At 35.5% G+C, this 26949-nt stretch overlaps 1 protein-coding gene across 3 annotated transcripts in view; it reads right to left on the bottom strand.

The window, feature by feature from the left end:
- PRKD3 (protein kinase D3) overlaps nucleotides 1-26949 on the bottom strand; it is a 78415-nt gene that overhangs the window by 8885 nt on the left and 42581 nt on the right. For all 3 annotated transcript variants that reach the window (XM_030857910.2, XM_030857911.3, XM_060309711.2), the window contains 9 exons: nucleotides 22074-22266; nucleotides 18964-19041; nucleotides 16099-16282; nucleotides 14682-14805; nucleotides 12396-12473; nucleotides 10933-11209; nucleotides 8028-8080; nucleotides 5383-5455; nucleotides 4222-4328 (listed from right to left, as the gene is read on the bottom strand). In XM_030857910.2, coding sequence (XP_030713770.1) covers nucleotides 4222-4328; nucleotides 5383-5455; nucleotides 8028-8080; nucleotides 10933-11209; nucleotides 12396-12473; nucleotides 14682-14805; nucleotides 16099-16282; nucleotides 18964-19041; nucleotides 22074-22266 — 1167 coding nt within the window. The remainder of the gene's footprint in view (nucleotides 1-4221; nucleotides 4329-5382; nucleotides 5456-8027; nucleotides 8081-10932; nucleotides 11210-12395; nucleotides 12474-14681; nucleotides 14806-16098; nucleotides 16283-18963; nucleotides 19042-22073; nucleotides 22267-26949) is intronic.

The raw sequence follows: 26949 nt of genomic DNA, 5'->3' as shown, positions 1-26949 counted from the left end.
ATGCCCTTGTCCATTACTACTTCTTTTCCTTCCTTCTCATCTTCTTAATCTTCTGATAGTACTCTAATTTTATGCTGTCCATGAATAGGCACCAACTGCCAATCAAAGTTTAGCCAATTACACAGAGCTTTGGTTCTTTGGGGCTGTTTGTGAGGGTCTTAGCTCAAACTGGTGGTTTTGTCTTTAAGGTAGTTATTTATCTAAGTCTTGATCTCATTGTATTATACCTTGATTTGGTCTTCCCTCTTTTAGGCTCAGCATGTCTTTACTACCATCACCCCTTTTTCTTAAGCACTACTAGGTTAACAGGGTTGGAGAAATACAAAGCTGAATGTGATACTGTATCTGCTAATAAAAAAGCAATCTATCTTAACTGATATTAAAAAAACAAAACTTCTTCAAAAGCAATTTGAGAAGTCAGCCATACACAAAAAACATTCAATGGTTCTTTATTTCTGGACATAAATCTAAATTCCTCTGTGTGGATTTTAATATCTTCAGTATGGTTTCATTCTTATTCAGTCTTAAATATTGGCCCAAGTGATTAAACTTTTTAATACTTATTAACAGAAACATATTTTTCTTATGCTTTTTTCCCTTACTATGGGTATCTAAGTATGCCAAGAGGGCAAACTTTTTTTCGGCCTATGTGAAGTTGGGCTCCATCTCTAAAATGTGTTTTGAATACACCATCATTTCTCAATTCCCACTGTAATGCCTCCAGTTTAGCTCACGTTACCTCTCTTCCAGACTACTGCAGTAGTTGCCACTGCACTCTATGCAGCACTGCTTATCCCCTGGTACTGTATTACGTGTATATGTGTCTTACTCTGTAGCCTAGTAAGTTCTCTGAGAGCAGAGACTGTGCCTTAGTCACTTTTAGCTCAACTTCTGAATCATGGTTGGTGTTTTAAAAATGTTTAGAAAGTGAATAGCAAATGCAAGATAAATACTGTTTACTAATCAGCTTAAAACAAGTTAATGACATGGTGTTCCAGGTAGCAAAATAAAAAGTGACACAATCTTATAGTAGATACATGAAAGTGAAATACCCCACAGTGGTGGGGCATGATAATGGCAGTAAGCAGAAGATTCAGAACATCATAACTCTGACCGATTTAGAGTTGGAAGTGTGGTTGGCTGTCCCCTATGTTGCAGCTGACTACCTCTTAAGTTTCTTTTTTCCCCCCACCATCCTTGGAAACACATGCATGCACACACAAAAATAGAAGTATGCTGTAACATAAATTCTTTTAACCACTTCTTCTATTTGTTTAAATGTCCTATTTCCTCTAGAGTCTGTTTTGGTAAAGTATACTTTCATAGAGAATCATTTTCTCCAGGTTTTCAAGTTTATCTAACAGAGTTACACAAGATAGTATCTTAAGATTCCCTAAGCCCGGTGAGTCAGGTAGGGTTGTTAAAAAAAAAAAAAAAAGATTCCCTAAAATTTTTTCAGTATTTGTGATCGTCTCTCCAAAATGTTGTTATATCTTCTTATATTGATTCGGTTGGACACTTATTTTATTGTTATCCACTCCCCGCCCCCGCCCAATAATCAACTTTTGGATTTATTATACTAAATTTATTAATTTCCTTTTTTATCTTTGTTAATTCCTTCTGTTTTCCTCAGGTTGACTGTTCATCCTTCAGCTTCTTGAGTTAGACTCTTAATTTATTTATGTTCATTTTTTCTTGATTAAATATTTGAGGTTACCAAGATTTCTGTAAGCAGTAGTCCAAAAGCTCTGATATACAGTATTTCCACAATTATTTTCTAAATACTCCAATCTTGATTTTGTTCTCTGATTCAAGAATTAAGACTCAAAAAAAATTTTTTTCAGGTGGTGGGAGTTTTTGTTTTCTGACTTTATAATTTATTCCTAGCTTTAGTGCATTAAGACCAAAAAGTACGGTTTATTCTACTGTTTTTTTGAATTAATAGGGTACTTATTTGTTTTTAGGGTACAGTGTTCAACATAAACTGGTGAGATCTACCTTATACTGTTTAGGCCTCCTATGTTCCTTTGTCTATTTCATCTGTCATGGACTACTAATGTGCTCCCTGTATGGTCTCTAGTTTTCCTTTATAGATGTTGTTGATGCCATTTGGTTTAGTGTGATTTGCACTCTTCCACCGTTAGAGTGCCCTACTTCAATTCACTTCATGTGTTTTCTCTTGAATTAAATCTTATTAGATCATGACTCCCTTGGCTTTCTTCTATTTGAGAGGAACTAGAGAGAGGCTGTCACGACTGTAGAGCTCAGAAAGAGCCAGCAAAACCAGTTTTTATTGTGGTGCGTCTTCCTGCATTTGCCTGGTCCATTTCCACTGTTTTTGGAAAAACTTCCACCTATTTTGTAGGGCTGAACTCTTTTCTATTTTTGTTAAAGACAGAGTATGCTTTTCTGTTTATCATTTTTCTTGTAGCTTTTGGGTGATTTCCAAGAAGAGAAGGGGAAAATACTGAATTTATACTACAACAGTCAAACTAGAAATTTTGCTCTTAAGTTTCTGAGAACGTTTTCCCCTTTACATAGGGAGCCATGAGAGTGCCTCACCTTTTCTCCCACTACTCTACTACCCTCTTCAGGCAACAGCAAAAGGACATTTGACATTACTATAGCCCTGTAAAATGAAAGTGAAAAATCCCACAGGCGACAATTATTTAATTCTGAAATATTTTCATTCTGAAAATAACCAGAGGGCTATAATAATAAAGTGTTTACATTGTGTATTATCTGGAAATTCCTAAATTCAGTTATTAAGATTTGCAGTTGATAACATGTGGGAAAAAAGCTTCAGTATTTAGTACAGAGCTGTGTTTGTGATGTGATCAAAGTAACAAGGAGAACTTTTACGTGGAATCTAAAATACGACACAAATGAACATATCTACGAAATAGAAACAGACTCACAGACATAGAGAACAGACTTGTGGTTGCCAAGGTGGAGGGCGGGTGGGGGAAGGATGGATTGGGAGCTTGGGATTAGCAGGTGCAAACTAGTATATATATGATGGATAAAAAACAAGGTCCTATTGTATAGCATAGGGAACTATATTCAATATCCTGTGATAATGGAAAAGAATATGAAGAATATATATATGCATAACTGAGTCACTTTGCTGTAGAGCAGAAATTAACACAACATTGTAAATCAACTATACTTCAATAAAAATTTTTTAAAATGACAAGGAAAAATCAATCCTTATGAATAAATCCTTAATATTTATTTTTTTGCATACTGATTGGATATTGAGAAAGAGTCCAAAATTAGATATGAAAAAAGATCTCTAACAGTATATTCAAACCCTAATGCAAGGTCTGAATGCTGTTAATATCCTATTTTAAAGGTAGCTTTATAGGAGGAGGCAGCCTTGAAGTGACCACAGGTAGCTTGTAGACCACAATCTTTTGATTATCACTCCTCTGAAAAAAAGTGAGGCAAATGTTACTAACAGTGACCAATAATGTAATAAATGTAAAATTAATTACATGTTTGTAAGTTTCTTACCTTCTTCTCCAAAGAAGCACAAGTTCAATAGGCTGTGTCTTCTTGAACTTCACCCACAAGCAAATGGGGCTCTCACAGCATTAACTATTATATCATCATGATTTCTTAAATACTATGCAAAAGCTACACAATGAATTAATAAATATTTGCATATTATAAATTAATTATGAGATATTCAGAAAAATAAAGCTAAATTTTACTCTTCTAGATGACGTCCAAAAGAGATAAAAATGCTAAATAAAAATACACAGTAATTTATTTTATGGGATTTAAGTCATTGCCAATATATCTTTAAAAATATACCTTAATGGACTAAACTATTATAATGAAACGTGGTGGTAGAAGTATCAAAGTATTTTGAGCTCATGGAGTGATGAATTAAGAATGCAATTTGAGTTTTTTTAGTTTAAGATTTTCCTTAGGAAAATGTGTTCTAAACAAACTACTACCATAATGGCAGTCCTTGTAACTCCTAGATTATTGTAACCTAATTTTGCCTTTAAAAAAAAAAAAACTTAGGGAGTTAATTCAGATGCTCACCAGCCTCTCACTGAGCCAAAAGGTCATAAAATGAGAACGAAGAAAAATGAGAACAAAGAAAACAAAAACCAAAATCTTATCAGCACACTAACTAGACTTGGATTTAAAAGCTCATAAATCAAAAATTAAAACCAATACAAAGCAACTTTTTGGGGATTTTTTTACCTGTAAAATAGCCACTTCATTACGGAGCTGACTCTCCTGTTTTGTGGGGAATCTCATCTTATCAATTACTTTAATAGCCACATCCCTTCCAGTCTTTCTGTGTTTTCCTATTTTTAAAAAAAGTACAGAAAAGAAAGAAGACACAAATTGACATCCCACATACAATACAAAAGCTTTATCAGGAAGTTATCCACAAACTGCAATTGATATGTATGTATTTTTGTATTTCTTTTTTTCAGCTCATTTTGTTCTTTCTCCATCACTAACCTTTAATTTTAAGAAATAAATTATATTTTCCCTTATAGTAATTGCCCCTAATAAAGGCTGTTTCATTATTTGAAACAGCAGGAAATTTGAATGAACCTGTTTGCTGAAAAATAATCCACTTTATTAAAGAAATGATAGTTAAATATGTGACTTAGTCTTTAGAAATTCTGTCAAGATAGAAACATCGTACCAATTCATTAATTTTATTCTAGGTTTACTGGATCAGCACAGAGTGACTTAACTATACAGCCTTCAGGCAGAAAGGCCAACTAGTCTCAGCAAGGAATGAAAGGGTTTAACATTACTTTCCTTTTATACCTTGTTTCATAGCTTATAAAGTACTTTTATATATATTAGGTTTAATGAATATTAAAAATCCTGTGAACTATGCAGGTCAGGTTTTATTAGCTCCATTAAACTGATGAAGATACTGAGGCACAGTGAGGTTAAATGACTTTGCCAGTGGAAGTCACAGAGCTGGATAAGATTCCATGTCTTCAGACCTGATACCATTCATGCCAATAGTAGACAAACGGTGCCATTTGTGTGAGAAAACCAGTGGGGCATATACTTCAATAAACAAACTTTCATAGTCCAACATAAACTTCAAACCATTTATTTTTCCCAAACATCTTTATGTGTAATCTACAAGAAAAGATAAAGACTATTGTGAATTTTCTTATTCTTTCTGTTACTTTTTAAAGTTCTTAGTTTAAATTAAGGAATTAATACTCAGTTATAGTGAAAAGGGCTTAGCTAAATGTATGTAGGTTAACCTTTGAGAAAAACACCACTTGACGAAACTGTGACAAGATGTTAACAGCTGGTAGATGTTTTTAAATTTCATAATTTTTCTATGTTATCTACAATATGCAAAAGGCTGTAGTTGCTTACCTCCATAGACGATACCAAATTGGCCTGAACCAAGCACCTCATCTGCAAATATCTGGTAAACGGTACTGATGTCCTATTTAGGGAAAAAGTAAGAAGTGTTATTACCTCTATGAAATAATGTCAACATCTCAGACTCTTTTCATTCAAATACTTAAATACATTTTAGTTTTTATGATTGACAGAACTAATTTTCACAAAATATTTTATGAAATATAGGCTTTCTATGTCCTAAAAAAGCCCAACTTTAATACAATGACTCAATGCACAACTATAATGTATTCTGTAAGAAGACCCTTGGGAAAAAAATGCTTTGAATTAAAAAATATATTTATTGGGCTTCCCTGGTGGCGCAGTGGTTGAGAATCTGCCTGCCAATGCAGGGGACACGGGTTCAAGCCCTGGACCAGGAAGATCTCACATGCCGCAGAGCAGCTAAGCCCGTGAGCCACAACTACTGACCCTGCGCTCTAGAGCCTGCAAGCCACAACTACTGAGCCCACGAGCCACAACTACTGAAGCCCGTGTGCCTAGAGCCTGTGCTCTGCAACGAGAAGCCACCGCAACGAGAAGCCCGCACACTGCAACGAACAGTCCCTGCTCGTCGCAACTAGAGAAAGCGGCACACAGCAACGAAGAACCAAAGCAGCCAAAAAATATATATATTTATTTATTTATTTATTAAGTAGTGATCTATAAAAAGTAAATTAACATAAAAAATTAAGAACAAAGTTTTACCTACTTTACCATTAAAGAGATTTGCTATCTTTGATTTGAAAGAAAAACTCAAAGGTTCATATTATTGAGATCAGGCTAATTTTAAAGACTGATGAAAAGAGTATGTGTAGCTCAAATCCACTCCTCTATCTCCTCCCTTCCGCCCCTCCCTTCCATCTTCCTTTTTCTTCGCTAATGGTTGTCGCTGTCAGAGAGCTCCTGGAAGGCGCTTGGCAACGCTCCCCACAGGTCTTCAGTCAAGGTCTGTCTTTTGTTTGGGTATGTGCTACAGTCTCCATGAAGCCAGGGACTACACCTGTCTCGTTCGGTGTTACATTCCCAGACAGTGCGGGTCTCACGACAGTCACATGACTGGATAAACCAAGTCTCCTAGGCCTCATTCCCTCATTGGTAAAGTGGATATAATAACATCTATCTCACTAGATTTTTAAGTGAATTAAATGAGAATATATACAAAGTGTCAAATCCAGTGCCTGGCATATAAAAATCAGTAATTCTGGCTTCCCTGGTGGTGCAGTGGTTGAGAGTCCGCCTGCTGATGCTGGGGACACAGGTTTGTGCCCCAGTCCGGGAAGATCCCACAGGCCACGGAGCGGCTGGGCCCGTGAGCCATGGCCGCTGAGCCTGCGTGTCCGGAGCCTGTGCTCCGCAACGGGAGAGGCCACAATAGTGAGAGGCCCGCGTACCGCAAAAAAAGAAAAAAAGTAATTCCACAAATCCTAATTTCTGTTTAAATTAGGTAATCGTAAGTAAGCTGAATTCTCTGGGACTGGTCTTCTTATCTGTAAAACTGAAATGAGAAAAAGTCTTTCTCTGCCCAATAATCTGGTACCTATTCTACCTACCCCTAGAACAAGAGAGACACGGATTAAATCTCACTGAAACCCTCTATCTCTCATAGCACTACTGGATATCAGTCTTCACTGCAATCTTAGAAAATCCAACAACATTTACATGTTATAGAGCAATAACAGCTGGATGCCCCAGTTAAAGAATAAGAGATTTTATGAGAGAAATTTATATATAGCTAATGAACAATTTTCTGACTTCTTTTTCTAGGCTTTTTTCTTTCTAATCCAGGGGTTGGCATACTATGGCTTGTGGGCCAAATCCAGCCTGCTGCCTCTTTTTGTACAGCCCCTGAACTAAAAGCAGTTTTAATTTTTTTTTAACAGTTTTAATTTTTAAATGGTTAAAAAACATCAAAATAATAATGTCTTGTGAAACATGAAATTATATGAAATTCAAATATATGTGACCACAAATAAAGTTTTACTGGAAAACAGCCATGCTTATTCCTTTAAGTATTGCCTACGGCTTTCTCATGACAACGGCCAAGTTGAGTTCATAACTGTATATGGTCTGCAAGGCCTAAAATATTTACTTCTATCCCTTTATAGAAAGTACGCTGATCCGTACTGTAATCCCCCACATGTACCTACATACACCAGCTGAAGTGGGTCTTGACTCTTCCTTAAAATCCTGCATTTCCTGCTTCTCTGTACTTGCATGAAATGTTCCCCCAACCATATCCTCTCAACACTTGTGTCAAAACTCTTTTCCATCCTCTTAGGCATATTTCAAGTTGTACTTCCTTTGAGAAGCTTTCCCGGCTCTGACCCAGAAAGAAGTAGCCTCTCCCTTCTCTTTGAACTAGTCTATCACTTTGTGATATTCTAATGTCACTTACAAAAAGTTAACTTTATTTTCATAATTTAAAAGGAAACTGCCTCAGTTTCCTTCATAAAGCAGAACTCCTCAGGGAAGTTATCACCCACACAGCCTAGCCTAGTGTCTTTAGGCAAACTGCGCAACACTTTGGGCTATAAACTTATTTTCCTAATAAGATTTTCACATTTTATTTTCCTTAATCACCCAATTTGCATATTTTAGCTGTAATGTTTACTCACCACATTCTCCTGGATCTGACAATTAGATACAGAGATACTGGTAGACAAATCTTCTGTAAAATATAAGAATGATGTATGGAAAAAAAAATGTTAGTCCATAACTTAGTAATAATAGTTACTGACATGTGAATGCTCACAATATACTAAATTTTAAAAACTAGCTAACATACACTTAATATAATTACATTCATTAAAACAAAATTAAAAAAACAATTTATCCATATACAATACTAATCCATCAACAGGAAACTGGTTAAATAAAATATGATACGTCCATACAAAAGAATACTATCTAAACATTTAAGGATGTAGGGCTATAAGAACTGAGTCAGAAAGCTATTTATGACATTATTAAGTTAAAAAGGTAAGTTGCAGTGTAGTGGCATTTGAATCGAAAACAAACAAAATATGATTACTTCTGGTGAGTGAGAGAGGTGGGGTTGAGGAACAAAGATTTAATCTTTATACACTTTTAGACTGCTTGCATTTTAAAAAATGCATAAGAAGTATTACTGTCATAATAAAAAATAAAAACATATCTATATACTGACATTGAAATATATCTGATATAAAATAGTTGATGAAACCAAGTTGTAAAGATAACACATCTTTTACGACAAAAATGTATAATACATTTTTGTGTGAAAATAAAATTATAACAACATAGTATAGACTCCCCTCCCCACAAGCCATCCCCAAATCAAGACATATACACCAAACTATTAATAATGGTTTTCTGAGGGGGGAGATACATGATTGGGAATAGGGGGATGTGTCACATGTGTATACGGAGGAATTTCTCATATTACATATTTCTATAAAGTTTAAATGTCTGTATTACTTTGGTAAACAAAGGAAGAAACTGACAAGAAAAAGGGAAATTTGGAAAGTAAGCAAGAGACTAGTTGTCAAAAATCTAGAATCTCAGTGACAACTCAAAAGATATGAAATTTCCTTCATAATCCCAAATATAAAAATGTAAAACTTCATTAAGAAGCAAATATAAGCAACTATACATCAAAAATAAGTAAGATGACTGTGGAAAAACTCCATTTTAAAATATTAGGCCAATTTTAAAATATTTTTAAAAATCCAAAAATTAAATATTAATGAAACAGACATAAAAGGCACAGCATCAACTAAATTAATGAGCCTAAAACTCTGCTTTTCAGTAGTTCCAGTTTCCTAGTTTAAGTCAATATTTTATTTTCTTTCGAAGGCCTCCACTGTCTAACTTCACCCAGTTTTAATTTCTGTTGCTTCCCAGGAGAACTCTACTCTAGACACGTTACAAGGACAGCGGCAGCAGCAACACAGTAATAGTTTCACTAATGGGTCAGGAATGATGCGAAGTGCATCATATGCATTTATTATCATTTCCCTTTCAGATTAGAGAACAGAAGAGGCCAAGATCATGAAGCTAGTAAAGCAGCAGAACTGGGCTTTCATCCTCCAGAGTTCTCACTCTTAGCCCTTCTGCAACCTGTTTTTAGGGACTCTTAACCCTAGGGAAGAGGTCCATGGATGGGCTTGAGAAGGTCCCTAAATCCAGTTATATATAAAATTTGTGTGTTATGTGCCCGCATTATTTTCTGGGGGAAAAGGTCCATGGTTTTAATTAGAATATCAGACAGTTCTGTCTAAAATCCCCTCAAATTTAAGAAGCACTGTGGATATCCATTTATTCAACCTTTAGGAATCAACATTCAACACCAAACATTTTCATGGTCATTACCCTCATCCCTTTGATCACACCTGTCTCCTCAACACCAGTGACACCCCCTCCACCCCTCCCAGGTTAGCTCTGCCTATCCTAACTTACTTGAGATCCAAGGTCAAGGTTCAAATCAGGCTCCGCTATCATGAAGGCTCTGCTTACTCTTCCTATCCATATCTGAGTTCCTCGAGAAATGCACTACTCATTTTTGCACTCTACTGCTTTATGCTACCATCTAACACTTATATACGTTATGTCCTATTTCCCTTAGTAGCTTTTAAATTTTCTGTGTTCCTTTCGTATTCTAGCTCAGGGCGTAGCATAATGCCGAGAACAGGCATACCAAGTAGCATAGCTGAACTGAAATAAAGAACATTTAGAAACTGGTTGAGGGAACTCCCTGGAGGTCCAGTGGTTAAGACTCAGCACTTTCACTGCCGGAGCCTGGGTTCAATCCCTGGTCGGGGAACTAAGATCCCGCAAGCTGTGCAGCGCAGCCAAAAAAGAAGAAAAAAAGAAAATGGTTGATACCTCTTTCAATTTAAATACTATTTGTCTAATGAATGAATGAATGTTTCCCCATAAACAAAATAATGCCAATGGAAGGGAAAGTGACATTTTACTATGGCTTTCTGATTAAGTGTTCACTTGAACCTTTATCAAATTTAGGTTTTACTTTATAAATTTTGTTAGTGCAAAGGACATGTGTTTCAATATTTTTTTAATGTTTCTGAATGTTTTAATTCAGTTAAAAGAAATACAGCATTTCTGACTTCACAGATTTCCTGAGTATGTGAACTGTAACACTTTATAGCCTGAAAATCCCACCATGAAGCAAAATACTAATACTAGTAGTTTACTCAACACCTTATGGTTCTCTTTCATTTAATGCTGACAACCCTATAAAGTAGGTACTATTACAGAGAACGAAAGTACTTGCTAAGATCACATAACAGGTTGGCAGAACCAGAATTTAAATGTAGTGACACTGACTCTGGAACCTAGCTCTGGGGATTGTATACATATACTATAACCAACATAATTTTATAAAGGAATTAACTAATGGTATTGGTTACTAAAAATGAAGCTTAAAATGAGCATTAAAAATAAATACAGAAACACAACTACACCCACAAAATGCTTAAGAACCAAAGGGGGAAAAAAGCCATCAACAAGCTTATTGCTTACTGTGATCTTTCCCTTGCCCTGGAGAAGTACAAACACTTGCTTGAGGGGTAACAGGCATGAGAGCTTGGCGAATTGCTTTTTCCCAGCTCTGTGCTACGTCAAGTCCCACTCCAGTGGCAGCAAGAACAGGATTGTGAGAGCTGTCCCCACTGTTCTCGCCAACAAAGTATACCATAGTATCAGTGATGATTTCAAAACAGTGTGGGTTGCTGCCTTGTGAAATGTTCGTGAAATCTTGTGGGGAAGATATGCGAAGAATCTCTGAAAGTGGAATTTCCTGAAGCAAAAATTAAGCATTATAAAATATGAATACATCTTTTTTTAATTTTCAAATACACTAAACATCAAAGATATGTGTTTCTAGTGAATACCATTAAGACAAACACAAGTACGTGACACATGGGACATACAGTCAAGTCTTAATGATGGTATCTGCTTTGAATGATCTGCATGTCCATCAATGCCAGAGGCAGAGCATGGGGTGTAATAATCAAGCTAGTGATTCAGGCCTGTAGCAGATCATTAGAATGAAAGGAAGGAAAGGATTTAGGAGGGCAATTGCCACTACACTTGTCATTTCCCAGTTTTCATTGAATCAACTCAACAGCTACTACTCTACTGGCTATCTGCAAGATACAGCCCCAAAGAAGTACGAAACAGAAATAACAGCAGCAAAAGAAGAATGTTAGTGTTAAGTTATTCAAGCACTCCATTTTGGTTCTGTCTATAACTGTAACAATCATTTATGTTTAGTCCCCTTCCTAAAGCAAAAAACTTATTTAAAAAAACCCAACCAGTTCAAAGCTATTCACTAGTTTCTATACTTTTTCTTACTGATACAACTGCTACACTGACAATTTTGTTGGGTGTCAGTCTGTGCCACGGCAAAATGTGAAGCAAGTCAAGCAAAGAGGACTATACAAAGGAAAAGAAGAGCCAAAGGAAGCATCTAAGAACTGGGGTCTAAGGTAAAATGGAAGATGGGAGAAATGCCGAATACCACATTTGCCTCTTCTGGACCAGCAATGATCATGGGACTTTCTTAACAGTCTAATCTAAATCATAGTATAGTCATCCCTCAGTGTGCAAGGGGGATTGGTGCCAGGACTCCCCGTGGATACCAAAATCCACAGATGCTCAAGTCCATTGTATAAAATGGTTAGGCATCCACAGATATGGAGGACCATTTGGTACCCAGAAGATAAGCAGCAGCAACCTGACAGGACAAAAACAAACACGCAACAAAAACAACCTTTGGTAGCAGGGCTGTTATGGGGGGTGAAATGGAGGGGTAGAGGACAGTTGCTTCAACAAGGAACTTAACAGTGACTTCTATAAACTACATTAGGAACAGTTGTAATAGGTATAAGCCAATATAACAATTAATAAATATTATTTGGATATATTTGGAAAACATACAGTATTTTAATGTACATATTTTCTTAAAGATGTGAAATCTTTACCTTATAATACTTTGATCCCGATTCGTTTTGAAACAATGTTAGACATTTGCTGTCCAGTCTCCAATAATGCCTCTTTCTCTATAAAGAGCATAAAACTGTGAGGTTCAAAAGTAATGATTCCTCCAAAGTGCCTGAACTTTCCTTTCCCTTTCATTTCTATCCATAAGTTTGTACTTTTGAATAGGTTTAAAATTCGTGCGGTTCAAAATTCGGAGAATTAAAAGGATATATAGTGAAAATTATACTTGCATCATCACTCCTATCTCACTCCCACCCTTACTCCAGGCAAGCAATGTTATTAGGTTTTGGGGATTCCTTTGCAAGAATCTTATGCGTGCATACACAGATACATATGTATTGCACACACACAGATATGTAATTTACCTATAGGTTAAATATCTAAAGGTTGGCTTACTGGGTCAAAAGATACATGCACATGTCATTTTACTTGACAGTGTTAAATTATCTGGCACAAGATTTGATCGAATTTACAGTCTCATCAGCAAACATGCCTAACTTGCTCAAACCTTCACTAATGCAGCATGTTACTAGACCTTTTGATCTTTTGCTACAGTGCTAAATAAAAATTGGTATTTTGGTAAAATTTTAAATTGTATTTTTTATTAAAAACGAGATCAAGATCTTACATTTAAAAGTCATTTGTATTTCCTTGTCTGTGAATGTTCATATTCATTGCCCATTTTTCTACTGTATTCTGGTCTTTTTTTCCACTTGTTTAGAATATGAGTTGAAAATACTTTTTCCAGTTTGTCATTTGTCTTTGCTTTTGTTCTTTGCCATGCAGAATTTTTTTTTTACATATGTCTTTAAATCATTTTTTAAAATTAATACTTTACTTTTTTGGAGCAGTTTAAGGTTCACAGCAAATTAAGGGGAAGATACAGAGATTTCCGATATACTCCCTTGTCCCAATGCATGTGTAACCCTCCTCATCATGAACACCCCTTATCAGAGTGGCACATTTGTTACAACTGATAAACCTACACTGACACATCATAATCACAAAAGTCCAGTTTATATTATGGTTCACTCTTGGTATTGTACATTCTATGGGTTTGGACAAATGCATAATGACGTGTATCTATCATCATGGCATCATATAGAGTATTCTCACTGCCCTAAAAATTCTGTGTTATGCCTATTCATACTTACAAGTCTCCACCCCTAACTGTGATCTTTTTACTGCCTCCATAGTTTTGCCTTTTCTAGAATGAATATCATGTGGTTGGAATCATACAGTATGTAATCTTTTTACATTGGCTTCTTTCACTTCGTAATATACATTAAAGATTCCTTCATGTCTTTTCATGGCTTGATAGCTCATTCATTGCTTTTTAGTGCTGAATAATATTCCATTGTCTGGATGTACCACAGTTTATTTATCCACTTACCTACTGAAGGACATTTATTACTTCCAGGTTTTTGGCAATTATTAATAAAGCTACTATAAATATCCATATGCAGGTTTCTGTATGAACATAAGTTTTTATCTCCTTTGGGTAAACAGCAAAGAGTACAACATATGGATCACATGGTAAAAGCATTTTAGTTTTGTAAGAAACTGTCAAACTGTCTTCAAAAGTCGGCAATACCATTTTTGTGTTCCTACTAGCAGTCAAAGAAAGTTCCCGTTGCTCTAATCTTGCCAGAATTTAGTGTTCTCAGTGTTTAGGTTTTTGGCTATTCTAACAGGTGTGTAGTATGTCACTGTTTTAATTTGCATTTAATTTGCCTGATGACATATGATGTGGAGCATCTTTTCATATTCTTATTTGCCATCTAAGTATCTTCTTTGGTGAGGTACGTGTTAAGGTCTTCGGCACACTTTTTAATCAGGTTATTTGTTTTCTTACTGTTGAATTTTAAGAGTTTTTTGTATATTTTGGAGAACAGTCTTTTATCAGATGTCTCTTTTGCAAATATTTTCTCCAAGTCTGTGGCTTGTCTTCTCAATCTTTTAACATTGTCTTTTGCCAAGCAGAAGTTTTTTATTTTAATGAATCCAGTGTTATCAATTATTTCTTTCATAGATTGTGCATTTGGTGTTATACCACCAGACCCGCTTTGAATCTCTACTGCTCTACCAGTTTATAAAAATAGTACATTAAATATTCCACCTTTGAAATACTCTTTACAAATGTAATGATAGTTCCAGTACTATGATGTCTTAATATATATCTCATTCTCATTTTGATTTTAAAAATGCACAAAATAAAGCACATAACAAAGTTTCACTACCACAATAAAATGCCTGTGATTACTGACCAGGGTGTCCCTGCTGGTGTAATGGACCATCCACCCTTCCTTCACCATCGTGCTGCTCTTCCTCTTTGTGTGCTTGATGGATTGTACGACCCTCATTAGCGGAATATTATTGCTTGTTGATGGACTAAAAAATATTTTAAATTTATGACAAATATTTACAACTTCAACTTAAAAAATCATAAATACTGTAAGCTCATCAAGCCCTTTTAAAGATAATTAAGCTAAAATTCTTCAAAATATCTTAGGAAGATAAACAATGGCTTAAGAAGAAGAAAATAAATTAATCCTGTTATGATGATACATAGTTAATTTACAAAAGACTAAGGTAATACTGTAAGTCATCATTATTTGTCATCACATTTTTTTGGAGGGTCACAAAACATAAGAAAACAATGAGGGACTTCTCTGATGGCACAGTGGTTAAGAATCCGCCTGCCAATGCAGGGGACACGGGGTCAATCCCTGGTCTGGGAAGATCCCACATGCCGCGGAGCACCTAAGCCCATGCACTACAATTACTGAGCCTGCGCTCTAGAGCCTGCAAGCCACAACTACTGAGCCTATGCACAACTACTGAAGCCCGCACGCCTAGAGCCCATGCTCTGCAACAAGAGAAGCCACCGCAGTGAGAAGCCTGCATACTGCAATGAAGAGTAGCCCCGGCTCACCGCAACTAGAGGAAGCCTGCACACAGCAACGAAGACCCAACACAGCCAAAAATAAATAAATTTATTAAAAAAAGAAAACAATGAATAGAGCAGAAAGAATCCTCCCCATTTGGAAAATCTGGAGCCTGGGAGAGGGTCTCATTTGGGATTGCTGCTAGAAATCTTCCTACCCTAGGCAGCATGATAAATTTTATCACGAAGTAGTATATCCTATAGGCTGTATCTATAAAAAACTGAATTTCTATAAACATAGGAAGATATTTAAGTCTTATAATCTGGTAGCATTTTTACAAAGTGCTAATAGATTAATTGTAATATGAAAACTGTCCCCAAATTCATCACCATCATCTTTGTGCAACATTCTCAGATATAGATTCTTACTGGTGTTTCCAACATCAGGTAATCTGCCTGTGTGAAGAAATTGGTTGCTTCAACTGATGGTTCAATTTTGGCACTTTGTGGTGGATACTCTACAGCTAGATATCATATCTAGACTCTATTTAAATAAAGCATTCTCCTCTTTAAGAAAACAGGATTCTCATACCTTCCCATCTTGAGTGGATAGCAAGAGTAATATAATTTATTTCAGAAAAATACTGTGGTACATGTAAAAGTATTAGGCACAATTTAACCGATTTTAAATTACATTTTAGGTCCCACTTAAAGAGATGTGGCTTGTTCTTTCTTAACAGAGCTCCTGGACTGACCCTGCATTTGGAAGTAGCTTGCAATCCTTACACACACGTTACCTGATTGTTTTAACAGCTTCTTCATCTCTTTCCACATCAAGATCAGATGGATCCAGGAAGAACATTTTATCTTCTGGGGGAGATGGTTCCTCTGTGTCATCCAAGCCCCGACTACCATCACTGTTCATGTCACTACTGTCAATATCCATTGGTATATCTGTATCTGTTCCCAGAGTAGAAGGTTCTGGCAAAGTTTTAAATGAATTCAGAATTTTATATTAATGGAATATCAATACACCTAAACAGAGACAGTGTATTAAATGTGAAAAAAAGTTTTAAAATTCTTAAATGAAAATATAGAAAAATATTTTTATGATTCAGGATAAAGAAATATTTCTTAGGACAATATAAAATGTACAAACCATAAGGCAGAAAATTAATTTGATTCCATTATAATTTTAAATTCTGACATGCCGAAAGATACTAGAAGCAAAGTAAAAGATTAGCTAACACTATTACACATCTAGTCAATTGATTTTCTGCAAGGGTCTAAGACAATACAATGAAGAAGAATAAATAGTCTGTTCAATATATGGTGCTAGGACAACTGGACATCTACATGCAAAAAAAATGAAATTGGAATTCTTCCTTAAACCAATTATAAAAATTAACTTAAAGTGGATCACAGACCTAAATGTAAGAGCTTAATCTATAAAACTCTTAGAAGAAAACATAGGAGTAATCTTTGTGACCTTGAGTTAGGCAAAGTCTTCTTAGATATACTACCAAAAACCTAAGTGACAAAAGAAAAAAATAAATAAATTGGACTTCATCAAAATTAAAAACTTCTCTGCTGCAAATGATACCTCAAGAAAGTGAAAAGACAGCACACAGTGTGGGAGAAAGCATTTTCAAATCATATATCAAATAAGGGACTTGTATCCAGAATACTTAAAGAACTCTTACAACTCAATAATAAAAAGATAAGTAACGTAGTTAAATGAGCAAAGGACGAGAATAGATATTTCTCCAAAGCAGATGTAAAAATGACCAATAAGTATATAAAAAGATATGCAATATCTGGGAAATGCAAATCAAAACAACAATGAGACATCACTCCATACTCACTAGGATGGCAATAATCAAAATGACAGACAATAACAAGTGGTGCAGGATACATAGAAATTAGAATCCTCATACACTGCTGGTGATAATGTAAAATGGTACAGCTGCTTTGGAAAACAGTTTGGCAGTCTTCAAAATGTTATACACAGGGTTACCATATGACTCTACAATTCCACTACTGGCTATCTACCCAAGTGAAAGGAAAACATACGTACTCATCAGTACTCAAGTGTTCATAGAAGCATTGTTCATAATAGCTCCAAAGGAGATACAACTCAAAGGACCATCGACTGACTGGTGAATGGATAAATAAAATGTAGTCTATTCATGCAGAGGAATATTATTCATCAATAAAAAAAGAATGAAGTATTGATACATGTTACATGGATGAACCTTGAAAACATTATGCTAAATGAAAGAAACCAGTCACAAAAGACTACATATTGTTTGATTCTATTTATATGAAATGTCTAGAATAGACAAACCCATAGAGATAAAAGCTGATTTAGTGGTTGCCAGGGCTAATGGGGAAGAGTGGACGGGAAGTGACTACTAATAGGTATGGAGTTATTTTCAGGATGATGAAAATGTTCTAAAATTAGATTGCAGTGATGGCTGCATAACTGTGAATAAACTAAATGTGTGAACTGTAAGGTATACAAATCATATCTCAATAAAGCTGACAAAGAATTAGTAGAATATATAGCATATGAACAGGTAACTTATAGGGTAAAAACCCATAATTAACCAGTAAACATCTGAAAGATGCTCAAACTCATTAATATAAAGACAAACGCACATTAAAATAAATAAAATAGTATTTCATATCCATTTGTCAAAAGGTAGAGAAGTACAAAAATACATGAACTAGATAAATCTAGAAAAGACTTTAATCATTGAAAAACTGCATCAATTCCAAGCAACTGAAATGAGAAAACCAATCATGTTCTGTCAATGGTGTTAAATAGCAACCACAGAAAACATGCCGTAAGAGAAAATGTTAAATTCTTAAGGAGTTTAATTTCCACTCCTTATGCTTTTCTTCTACAGAACTACTTACATTCAATTTTTACTAGTCATGTAAATGTTACGGAAAAATTATGCTGAAAGTTTAGAGTCATTACTCCTTCCTTCCAAAAACGGTAATCACTTTGCATGATATAATATTGAAAAGAGAAAACAAACAAACGAAACAAAAAAAAAATGGTAAAAAGCAAAAATGTTTCGCTAATGATTATTTGATGGAGAAAGAGAAAGTGAGACAGTACATTAAGTTCTAAAAGACTATGGACTAAGAAACCAGACCATATGGGTTCAAATCCCAACTCTACCACTTATTGGTTGTATTTTGGGGCAAGTTATTTAATTTAATGTTTTTGTGTCTAAGTTTATTCATCTGTAAGTCCTTATCTCAAAAGGTTGTTCTTAGGTTTAAATGTCAATATATGTAAAGAGTTTAGAACAGTGCCTGGCATACAGTAAGCAATCAATAAATACTAGAAATATGAAATAGTTCTAAGAACAGCAGGGTTATAAAATAAGTATTAAAGATAAAAGAGGATATGCAGCCCCACTGGCCACACTAGACTACAGAGTGGTAGGTGGTTAAAGGTAAGACGGAAAGGTATAATTAAAAGTATACTGTTACTGATCTCCGTATTTTGCTTGATTATTAAATCAGAAAAAAGTCAAAGTTAAAAAACAAAGTAAGCAAAATAAAATATGCAAATATAACCTTATACAAAGATAATACACAAAAGAATTGTGATCTTTTCTGGAAATTAAGAAAAGGACTTTTACCTCCATTGAAAGTAACCTCTCCAAGGCAGTCTCTCGGTACTTTTGATGCACATCGTTTATGGCAGTTGAATTTACAATCTAAAATAAAATATTCACCTTATTAATTTATATAAAAATGTCAGGCAGTATCAGAATATGGTTAAAGACTTTCTTTACTCACACACAGAGTATTATTAATAATGATGATGAGATAATAAAGATTTCCTCTACTAAGAACTCAGGCTTTGGATTAAAGGTCTGGTTTCAAATTCTGACACTACCTCTTAAACAGCTGTTAAATCCCTCAGGGCTCAGTTTCTATATCTGTAAAATGAAGTTTATACTACTTGTATAACACTTTGCCAAAATGTTGCTGCAGCTCCATGTTTCCTTCCCTTACCTCACATTCTTCTTTCCACATACCCCTTAAGAGTTTCTCAGGCTGATTAAATTCCTTTCCAACATATGTCAGGCACTTACTTTCAATTCCTAATTATTAGGACCTGGTGCACATGCAGAAAAGGGATTGCAATTCTACAACCATTTATTAGGAATTAGTAAGGGCTTTCCCATACAACCCTGTAAGGAAGGCCTGAGCTTCTCATGCACAAGGTCTCTCACCTGCATTACAAAATGGCTCTGTTCAGCCTGCAAGAACCTCAGAGCTGATTGCATTGCAGATCAGTGTCAGATCCCAACTGTACCATACTACTGTGTAACTCAGTGGTCCCCAACTGTGGCCATCAGACCAGCAGTAGCAGCATCATTTGAGAACTTGTTAGAAACGCATGTTCTTGGGCCCTAACCCTAACATCTGTAACTCTGGGAGTGGGGCTGAGAAATGTGTGCTTTAATGACTTCTTTAGTTAATGCTAAAATTGAGACCCACTGCTATAACTACTGTCTAACACAACCTTCGAAATACTTCTACCAACAATAAATGGGTAAAAATAATTTCAAGTCCTGCTTTAGAATAATTCTGTAACCCCTGTGATTCAAGAAAATTCTGGGAATCATGCCAATAGCACAGGGCAAAGGTCATTACAAGAAAAAGCTCCATGAAATTAATATTTTGGTGGAGGATAAAACTTGCATTATATAGTAATGTCTTTAAAAATAAGAGACCCTAAGAAATTCATATATGATATTAATATCTTGCATACATCTTAAATAATTAGTTTTTTATCTCATGAGATTTGCAAATTCTGAAAATAACAAGGTTTCCCTTTCCCTTTGAAATGTAGAGCCAAATTTGTGGCCCACCTGCAGCTAAGTATGTAGGTTCTAATGACAGGCATTTATACTTCTCCATATTCCTGCCTATGTTTTTATTAATTAGTTTATGCTTTCTTTTATTCTATATATGCTTATATAAGCTGCCTTGAAATTTTAACATAACGAAGTAGAAAATAAACAGATGAATGAATAAATGAACTGCTGTTCTTAGAATTGTATGTTTTCTTAAACGTTCCAGCATAACTGTTTTATCTTAACTATTTTTTTTTCTTAGCTTGACAAGTGAATGAAAATGACTACTTTACTTTTTAAGTATCTTAATTCATATTATAAAAATACAAGGATCCCTAAATTAAATTATGATTTTTTCATAGATAACTAAAATACTTAAAGAGAAATATAACCTGATACTTTCTGAACCAATATAAGCATAAAACATTATTCTTTTAGAGCTCTAAGAAGTTAAACTAATAACCCAGTGGTAGAGTTCACTGATTTTATTTCAAAATTCATTAATCTACATATTTATTTTAGTTCCTTTATAAAATACTGTATTTTTTTGCATGTGGTTTTAGAATGTTTCTGTTCTGCTCAGCAGAACGGTGTTATTTACTACCTTTACTAAAATTATCTGCTGGCTAGAATTTGTACATCTGTTCTTAATGTTCTTTCCCAAAACATTCCTTAGTGGCTGCTTGCCAATCCACTTTAGTGTTGATATTTTAAAGTATTAATTTATATATTAACTCATATTCAAAAGTAAGCTGTTGAAATAAAATTTCAACATTTAATTAAGCCTGCCTGATGGTTATTAAATATTGGCAACAAATGTACAACCTATTCTCTATTTGATATTATCCTATGTAGCCATATATTGCCAAGAAAAGTTTTCTTATATATTTAAGTTAAATTTACATATAATTATTTGATTCAACATTGTAAACAGGATTTATTGTTGCAAAGATCTCAACTGTAATGTTTTACCTAGATAAAACTAGGTAATTCAATTCCACAAATAGTTCTATATAAAAAGTATAGTATCAAGAACTATTAAAATAATCACATGAAAAATAAGTACATAAGATTATAGACAAATTAGTTATGTCTTATCCTGGCTCAATGCCTTAAAACATATTTGAACTCTATTTTGGTTTCACATAATTGTGTAGCACTGTTGAGAAGAAGATATGTGACAAAAAGATAAAAGCATCTTTAAAAAGCATTAAAACATTATGTAACTAGAGGAAAAACTTATTCCATTGTTCTATTAAAAACCTAGTTCATTAAGAGATGTTTCTGGAATACTATGATAGTGTTCTGGGTTAGTATCCAAATACAGGTGGTCCCCATTACAATTCCACTGGCTTCTACTATAGTCTGCCTATTTCAGTGTGATTACTGTCTGGAATGACAATTTTTGTACAGCTCCATAGCTACGTAATTAGAAAAAAAAACCAAAAACAACAAAACACCTGTAATATGTTGGTGTGCGTGTGTGTGTATGAATATTTAATGGCAAGAGGAGGGCATTATTTTATATTTTGGGTAGTGTCTGGCTTTGAAATCAGAAAGACTTAAGGTCAAATATTAGCTTATCTGCTTACTAACTGTTCCATATTGGCAAGTGTTAAGCAGCCACACCTCAGATCCAAATTCTAGTTTTTCTGTTTATACTCTAATTTTTCTTTAGCACAGCTCCTGGTACAGTATACACATATTGCAGATACTAGTCATCGCATGCAGGTGCGTGCATATTAATTTTATCTTTTTTAAGTTAAGTATGAGCCCAATTTACAGGTATCTGCTTAATGCTTCTGAAATAAAAAATATTTTAAACCTGTATTTGCTAACAAAAACAAATATAAATTTTACTTAAGAAAAACATCCAATCCTACCTTTACACTGCATTCCTTGCCGAAAGAGGCCTTTCAGTAACCGCTTGCAGTACTGACATATGGTGGGACGGGTATAAGAGTGAACAGCAAATGTGTGTGGAACTTTTACCCTGCACATGACCATCTTTTCCATCCAAATTGGGCGACCACTCCAAGAAGGAATTCTCTTACTGGGTTCCTGGTGAACATGTGACTAAAACATAAGTAATTTCTATAAGTGTAAGTCGATATTAAAAACAAAGTATTAAGATCAGGGCTTGACCACAAAAGTCATTTATTTCAAACACTAAAGCCAAAAACCTAAAAATGTGCATCTCAGCAGTTTCCTTTGGAAGCTTAGCTTACCAACCCTTGAATGAGAAAAGTGCAGACTTTTTTTGCTATTATTTATGCTAGAAAACAAAAAGATATTTTCATCCTCACATACATATATTCACTGATTAACTATTATTTCCAGGCACATATGACATTTTACAAATAAAAAACAGAACTTAAAATGAATTTATAACATGTTCAAATACCTTCAAAAACCTTACCAAGAAATTAGTCACAGGAAAATTAAGTAAATTCAGAAAATGTTAGTGCTGCTCACGCTGAGTTACTGAATACAACGTCTGAAAACATTCTGAAACAAGCCTTAGTTTTTCTAATTTATTTTAACAAATACTAAAACAAGCATGTGAAAATCTAAGTTTAATTAATGTTGATGATACAAACAATGGCAGATACAAACTAAAACAACTTTACCCTTAGTAATTATGCTTTAGGAAGTTCCTTAATATTTTAAGTATTTTCCAATTATTTGGGTTTTTTCTCTTAGGTGAGGAAAAAGGAAAGTTAAAGGTGGTGTTGGTTAAAATTTTTTGTGTAATCTGAGGGATAAATGGATTATTTAACTATGAACCTTTCTAAGTATACAAAGGAAATAATCAATTTAAATTATAGGTCAGATGAATATGGTTCATCATATTAATTCAGCATTCACTGATTATAACTGGCCAGGCTCTATATCAGAAATATGAAAATGAATACAGTCTATATTCTCAAGAACAAAATCCAAATACCTAACTACCACCTAGACGTATAACAATTTTGTTGTAGCTGCTTGCATCTTCACTGCCAGAACTTCCTTCTATAACTAGTAATGTCTGTAACTCAGAGAAGCTGAGTCATGGTACATTGATATGTTCAACCACTAGAAGCAAAAGAAGCCAGAAAAAACCAAGAGATAGAGAAGTATACAGGAGAAATGAGGGGAGGAGAAAATAAAAGGCTTTTTTGAAAAAAGTAGGAAGAAGGAAAAAGAAAAGGACTGACCATTGGAGGACAGCACTATAAAAATAACACAGATAACAGCCTCTGATGGATAGTTTTTCACTAAAGTGTAGCCAGAAATGTTCTCAAGAAAATTATGAAGCAGTTTAAGAAGAGTACAAAAGGATGGGACTTCCCTGGTGGCACAGTGGTTAAGAATCTGCCTGCCAATGCAGGGGACACGGGTTCGAGTCCTGGTCCAGGAAGATCCCACATGCCGCGGAGCAACTAAGCCCATGCGCCACAACTACTGAGCCTGCGCTCTAGAGCCCATGAGCCACAACTACTCAAGTCTGCACGCCTAGAGCCCGTGCTCCGCAACAAGAGAAGCCACCACAATGAGAAGCCTGAGCCCCGCAATGAAGAGTAGCCCCTGCTCGCCGCAACTAGAGAAAGCCCACGCACAACAATGAAGACCCAACATAGCCAAAAATAAATAAATTAAATAAATAAATTTTAAAAAAAAGGAAAGTACAAAAAGAATGTTAAAACACGAACCAAACTTACATATTTCAGCTGTCTAGGGTATCCTGCTCTAGTGTGGCCCACCCCTTCTCCATTTACACAACACCTTCAGCAAAAGGAGCACCACAGTGATTCTGCAGAGCTGATAAAGCAGCCAGTGGGAACTAGAAACAGATGCTTTAAGCTTTTGCTCATCCCTGGCCCCCTAGTCTAGTGGTGACTCAACACTCTGCTTCTCTTGCTTCTGCCTCTACCACTCAGTTTGTCTCAAGTTTAAAATATGTAACATGGAAAGGCTGATTTAGCCAGTTTTGCCCTTTGTCAGGTCCTGCTGGGGTTGGGGTATCAGGGACATGGTACAGAGCATGTTTATAAGGAACTACTCAGGGGACTGTGGTTGTAGGAGCCACCCAATTTTTCATGTCTAGTACAAGTAGTTATTTATGTTATTAGCCCTATTTTACATATGAAAAAACGGGCTCAACGGGATTAATACTACTAAAGCATTAGTATTAAAATCAAAACTTAGACCTGGGTCTTCTACATAGCAGTCCAGTGATTCTTTTTTTTATAAATTTATTTATTTTATTTTTGGCTGTGTTGGGTCTTCGTTGCCGCGTGCGGGCTTTCTCTAGTTGCGGTGAGCAGGGGCTACTCTTCGTTGCAGTGCACAGGCTTCTCATTGCGGTGTCTTCTCTCGTTGTGGAGCACGGGCTCTAGGTGCGCGGGCTTCAGTAGTTGCGGCACGCGGGCTCAATAGTTGTGGGTCACAGGTTCTAGAGCACAGGCTCAGTAGTTGTGGTGCACGGGCTTAGTTGCTCCGCGGCATGTGGGATCTTCCTGGACCAGGGATCGAACCCATGTCCCATGCATTGGCAGGTGGATTCTCAACCACTGCGCCACGAGGGAAGCCCAGTCCAGTGATTCTTAACCTTTTCCCAATCCCAGCATACCTGGGCACATACTGCAATCTTACCAGTAACAGTGGTTTACCGTCTATTTAGTGAGGAAGGCAGGAAAGGTACAGAGGACTTAACCAGAATTTGGAGGACAGAGAATGTTGGTAGAATTACCTAGAGCACTTGGTTAAAATGTGAGCACTCAGATGAGAGTAACTAGAATTAAATGAAAGTTTTCTTACTTTGCTTTAATGTCTCTCTTTCCAAATTACTGCTTAGCTTAAACTCTTATTTCTTTCTTATTAATGTATAGCCAGAAATCTTCTAAAAGTAATTATTTCCACAGTGTGGGCTTAAACTAATTTTGGCTGAAGTATTGCTCACAAAAACTTCATAACAATATTGCCAACTCTCAGTCATGTAAAACAATAAAGGCAATAAAAGCATTTAAAGGGGGCAATTCCCCAATTATATGTATTTGAGTTTGGAACATTATTCAATGAAAGAAATATCTCTACTTTTATGTGTACACTTAGGCCCAGAAGTTTCCTTCTACTTTGATTCTGTCCTACCCCTCAGGAATTTTCCCAAATGGGTAATTCCCTGGTGTCCAGTGGTTAGGACTCTGCGCTTTCACTGCTGAGGGCGTGGGTTTGATCCCTGGTCGAGAACTAAGATCCCACAAGCCGTGCGGCACGGCCAAAAAAAAAAAAACTTCCCAAATGCATTGCAATGAACATTAATCTCTCTCATCTCCAAATAGCCATCACTCAATTCTGGTTTCTCTAATCTCAGTGGTTCCATTTTAACCAAATTCAATGAACAGTCTATCTTCTTCTGCCTCTCCATCTCTTTACTTGATTCCCTTTAGACTGACTTCAGAAACTAACAGAAGCTGCCTTCTTACGTGTAAACGATGACAACCCCAGAGTCAGATTCAAAGGCTCCTGTTCCAACTGGCCTTTTCTTATCTAGTAGTCAATGAAGTTTAATATCTTGACTCCTTAGAAACTTTTCCTCGTGCCTTACATACGAAATCAGGATAACAGCTATACCTTCCAGGACACGGGTGAGGATTACACAGAAAAGCTAAGTGAAGCAGCCAGCGTGAAGACTGGCACCTGAGAAGTTATGAGGCTCTTACTGGGCAGCCACTTAGAGTTAGTGCTTCTCTAAACTTGGTTCAGATTGCTCCCATCTCCACACTGCTATCTCCTTCATTCCTTTAGAGTATACTCTTTTACTACTCTTTCTTCCCTCTGATTTTCCTCCATGAGCTCTCAGCTCTTCTCTTACTGTACCTTATTCATAATTTTGAGACTGCACGCTTGGACTGACAAATGTAACCCTGAGATTCCTCTCTACAATTTCTACTTGTTCTAAAATACTCTGCACAATCTAACCAATTCAAACATGTCACTCTACTTCTCATATTTCCCTAAGGAAGTTTCATCTTTGGGATAAAATATAAATGAATGAATAATACATTATTCATCTGCTCTGTCCTGCCATTTCCTAATCTTGCAATACTCAGTGGGTATGGCTGACACACCAGTATCATTTGTGGGGTTCTCAAAACAACATGTGTTCATCCTACAGTTCCCAATCTTAGCTAAGTTTCCTGTGCAGTTTGTGTATAAAATGTATTAACTTTTCTATTACCAATCTTTCCCCAAGCTTTTGTATGTGTTTATAATAACTCTTTGCTCTCAGTTCCTAATGCTACAGCATTCTTCTTCTACTTTAAAAATCTCATAGTAGGACTACGCAATATGGAAATATGGGATTTTTGTGAAAGAATTGCAGAAGCTTTTACTCCAGTGCCTCGGTTTAGCAAAATCTTGTGACGAGGGTGTCAAGACAACAGCCCAAAGACTTGATTTTGCCATTAATATATAGAAGACCAAAGGGGTTATAGAAATAACTAAATGTTAAGATTGTAATGTATAGATGGAAGTCATTTTAAGTAGTACCAAATGAATAGGTGGTTATTTCTTTCTTCCCTGATCTACTACATTTACCCTTGAGGGGTACAAGATATGAGGAAAAGTCATTGATTTACAAATAATCAGATCTGGATTGAATTCTAATATTGCTTACTAATTTGCTCTGTGACTTCAGTCAAGTCACTTGACTGTTCTGAGTCCCAGCGGTCTCATGGTATAGAGATCTACTAATATACCTCACTGGAATATTAA

The sequence above is a fragment of the Globicephala melas genome, chromosome 12, assembly GCF_963455315.2.
Source record: "Globicephala melas chromosome 12, mGloMel1.2, whole genome shotgun sequence".
Classification (NCBI taxonomy): Eukaryota; Metazoa; Chordata; class Mammalia; order Artiodactyla; family Delphinidae; genus Globicephala; species Globicephala melas.
Note: the sequence above shows the minus strand (reverse complement) of the source record. Positions and strands in the feature narration are given on the sequence as shown.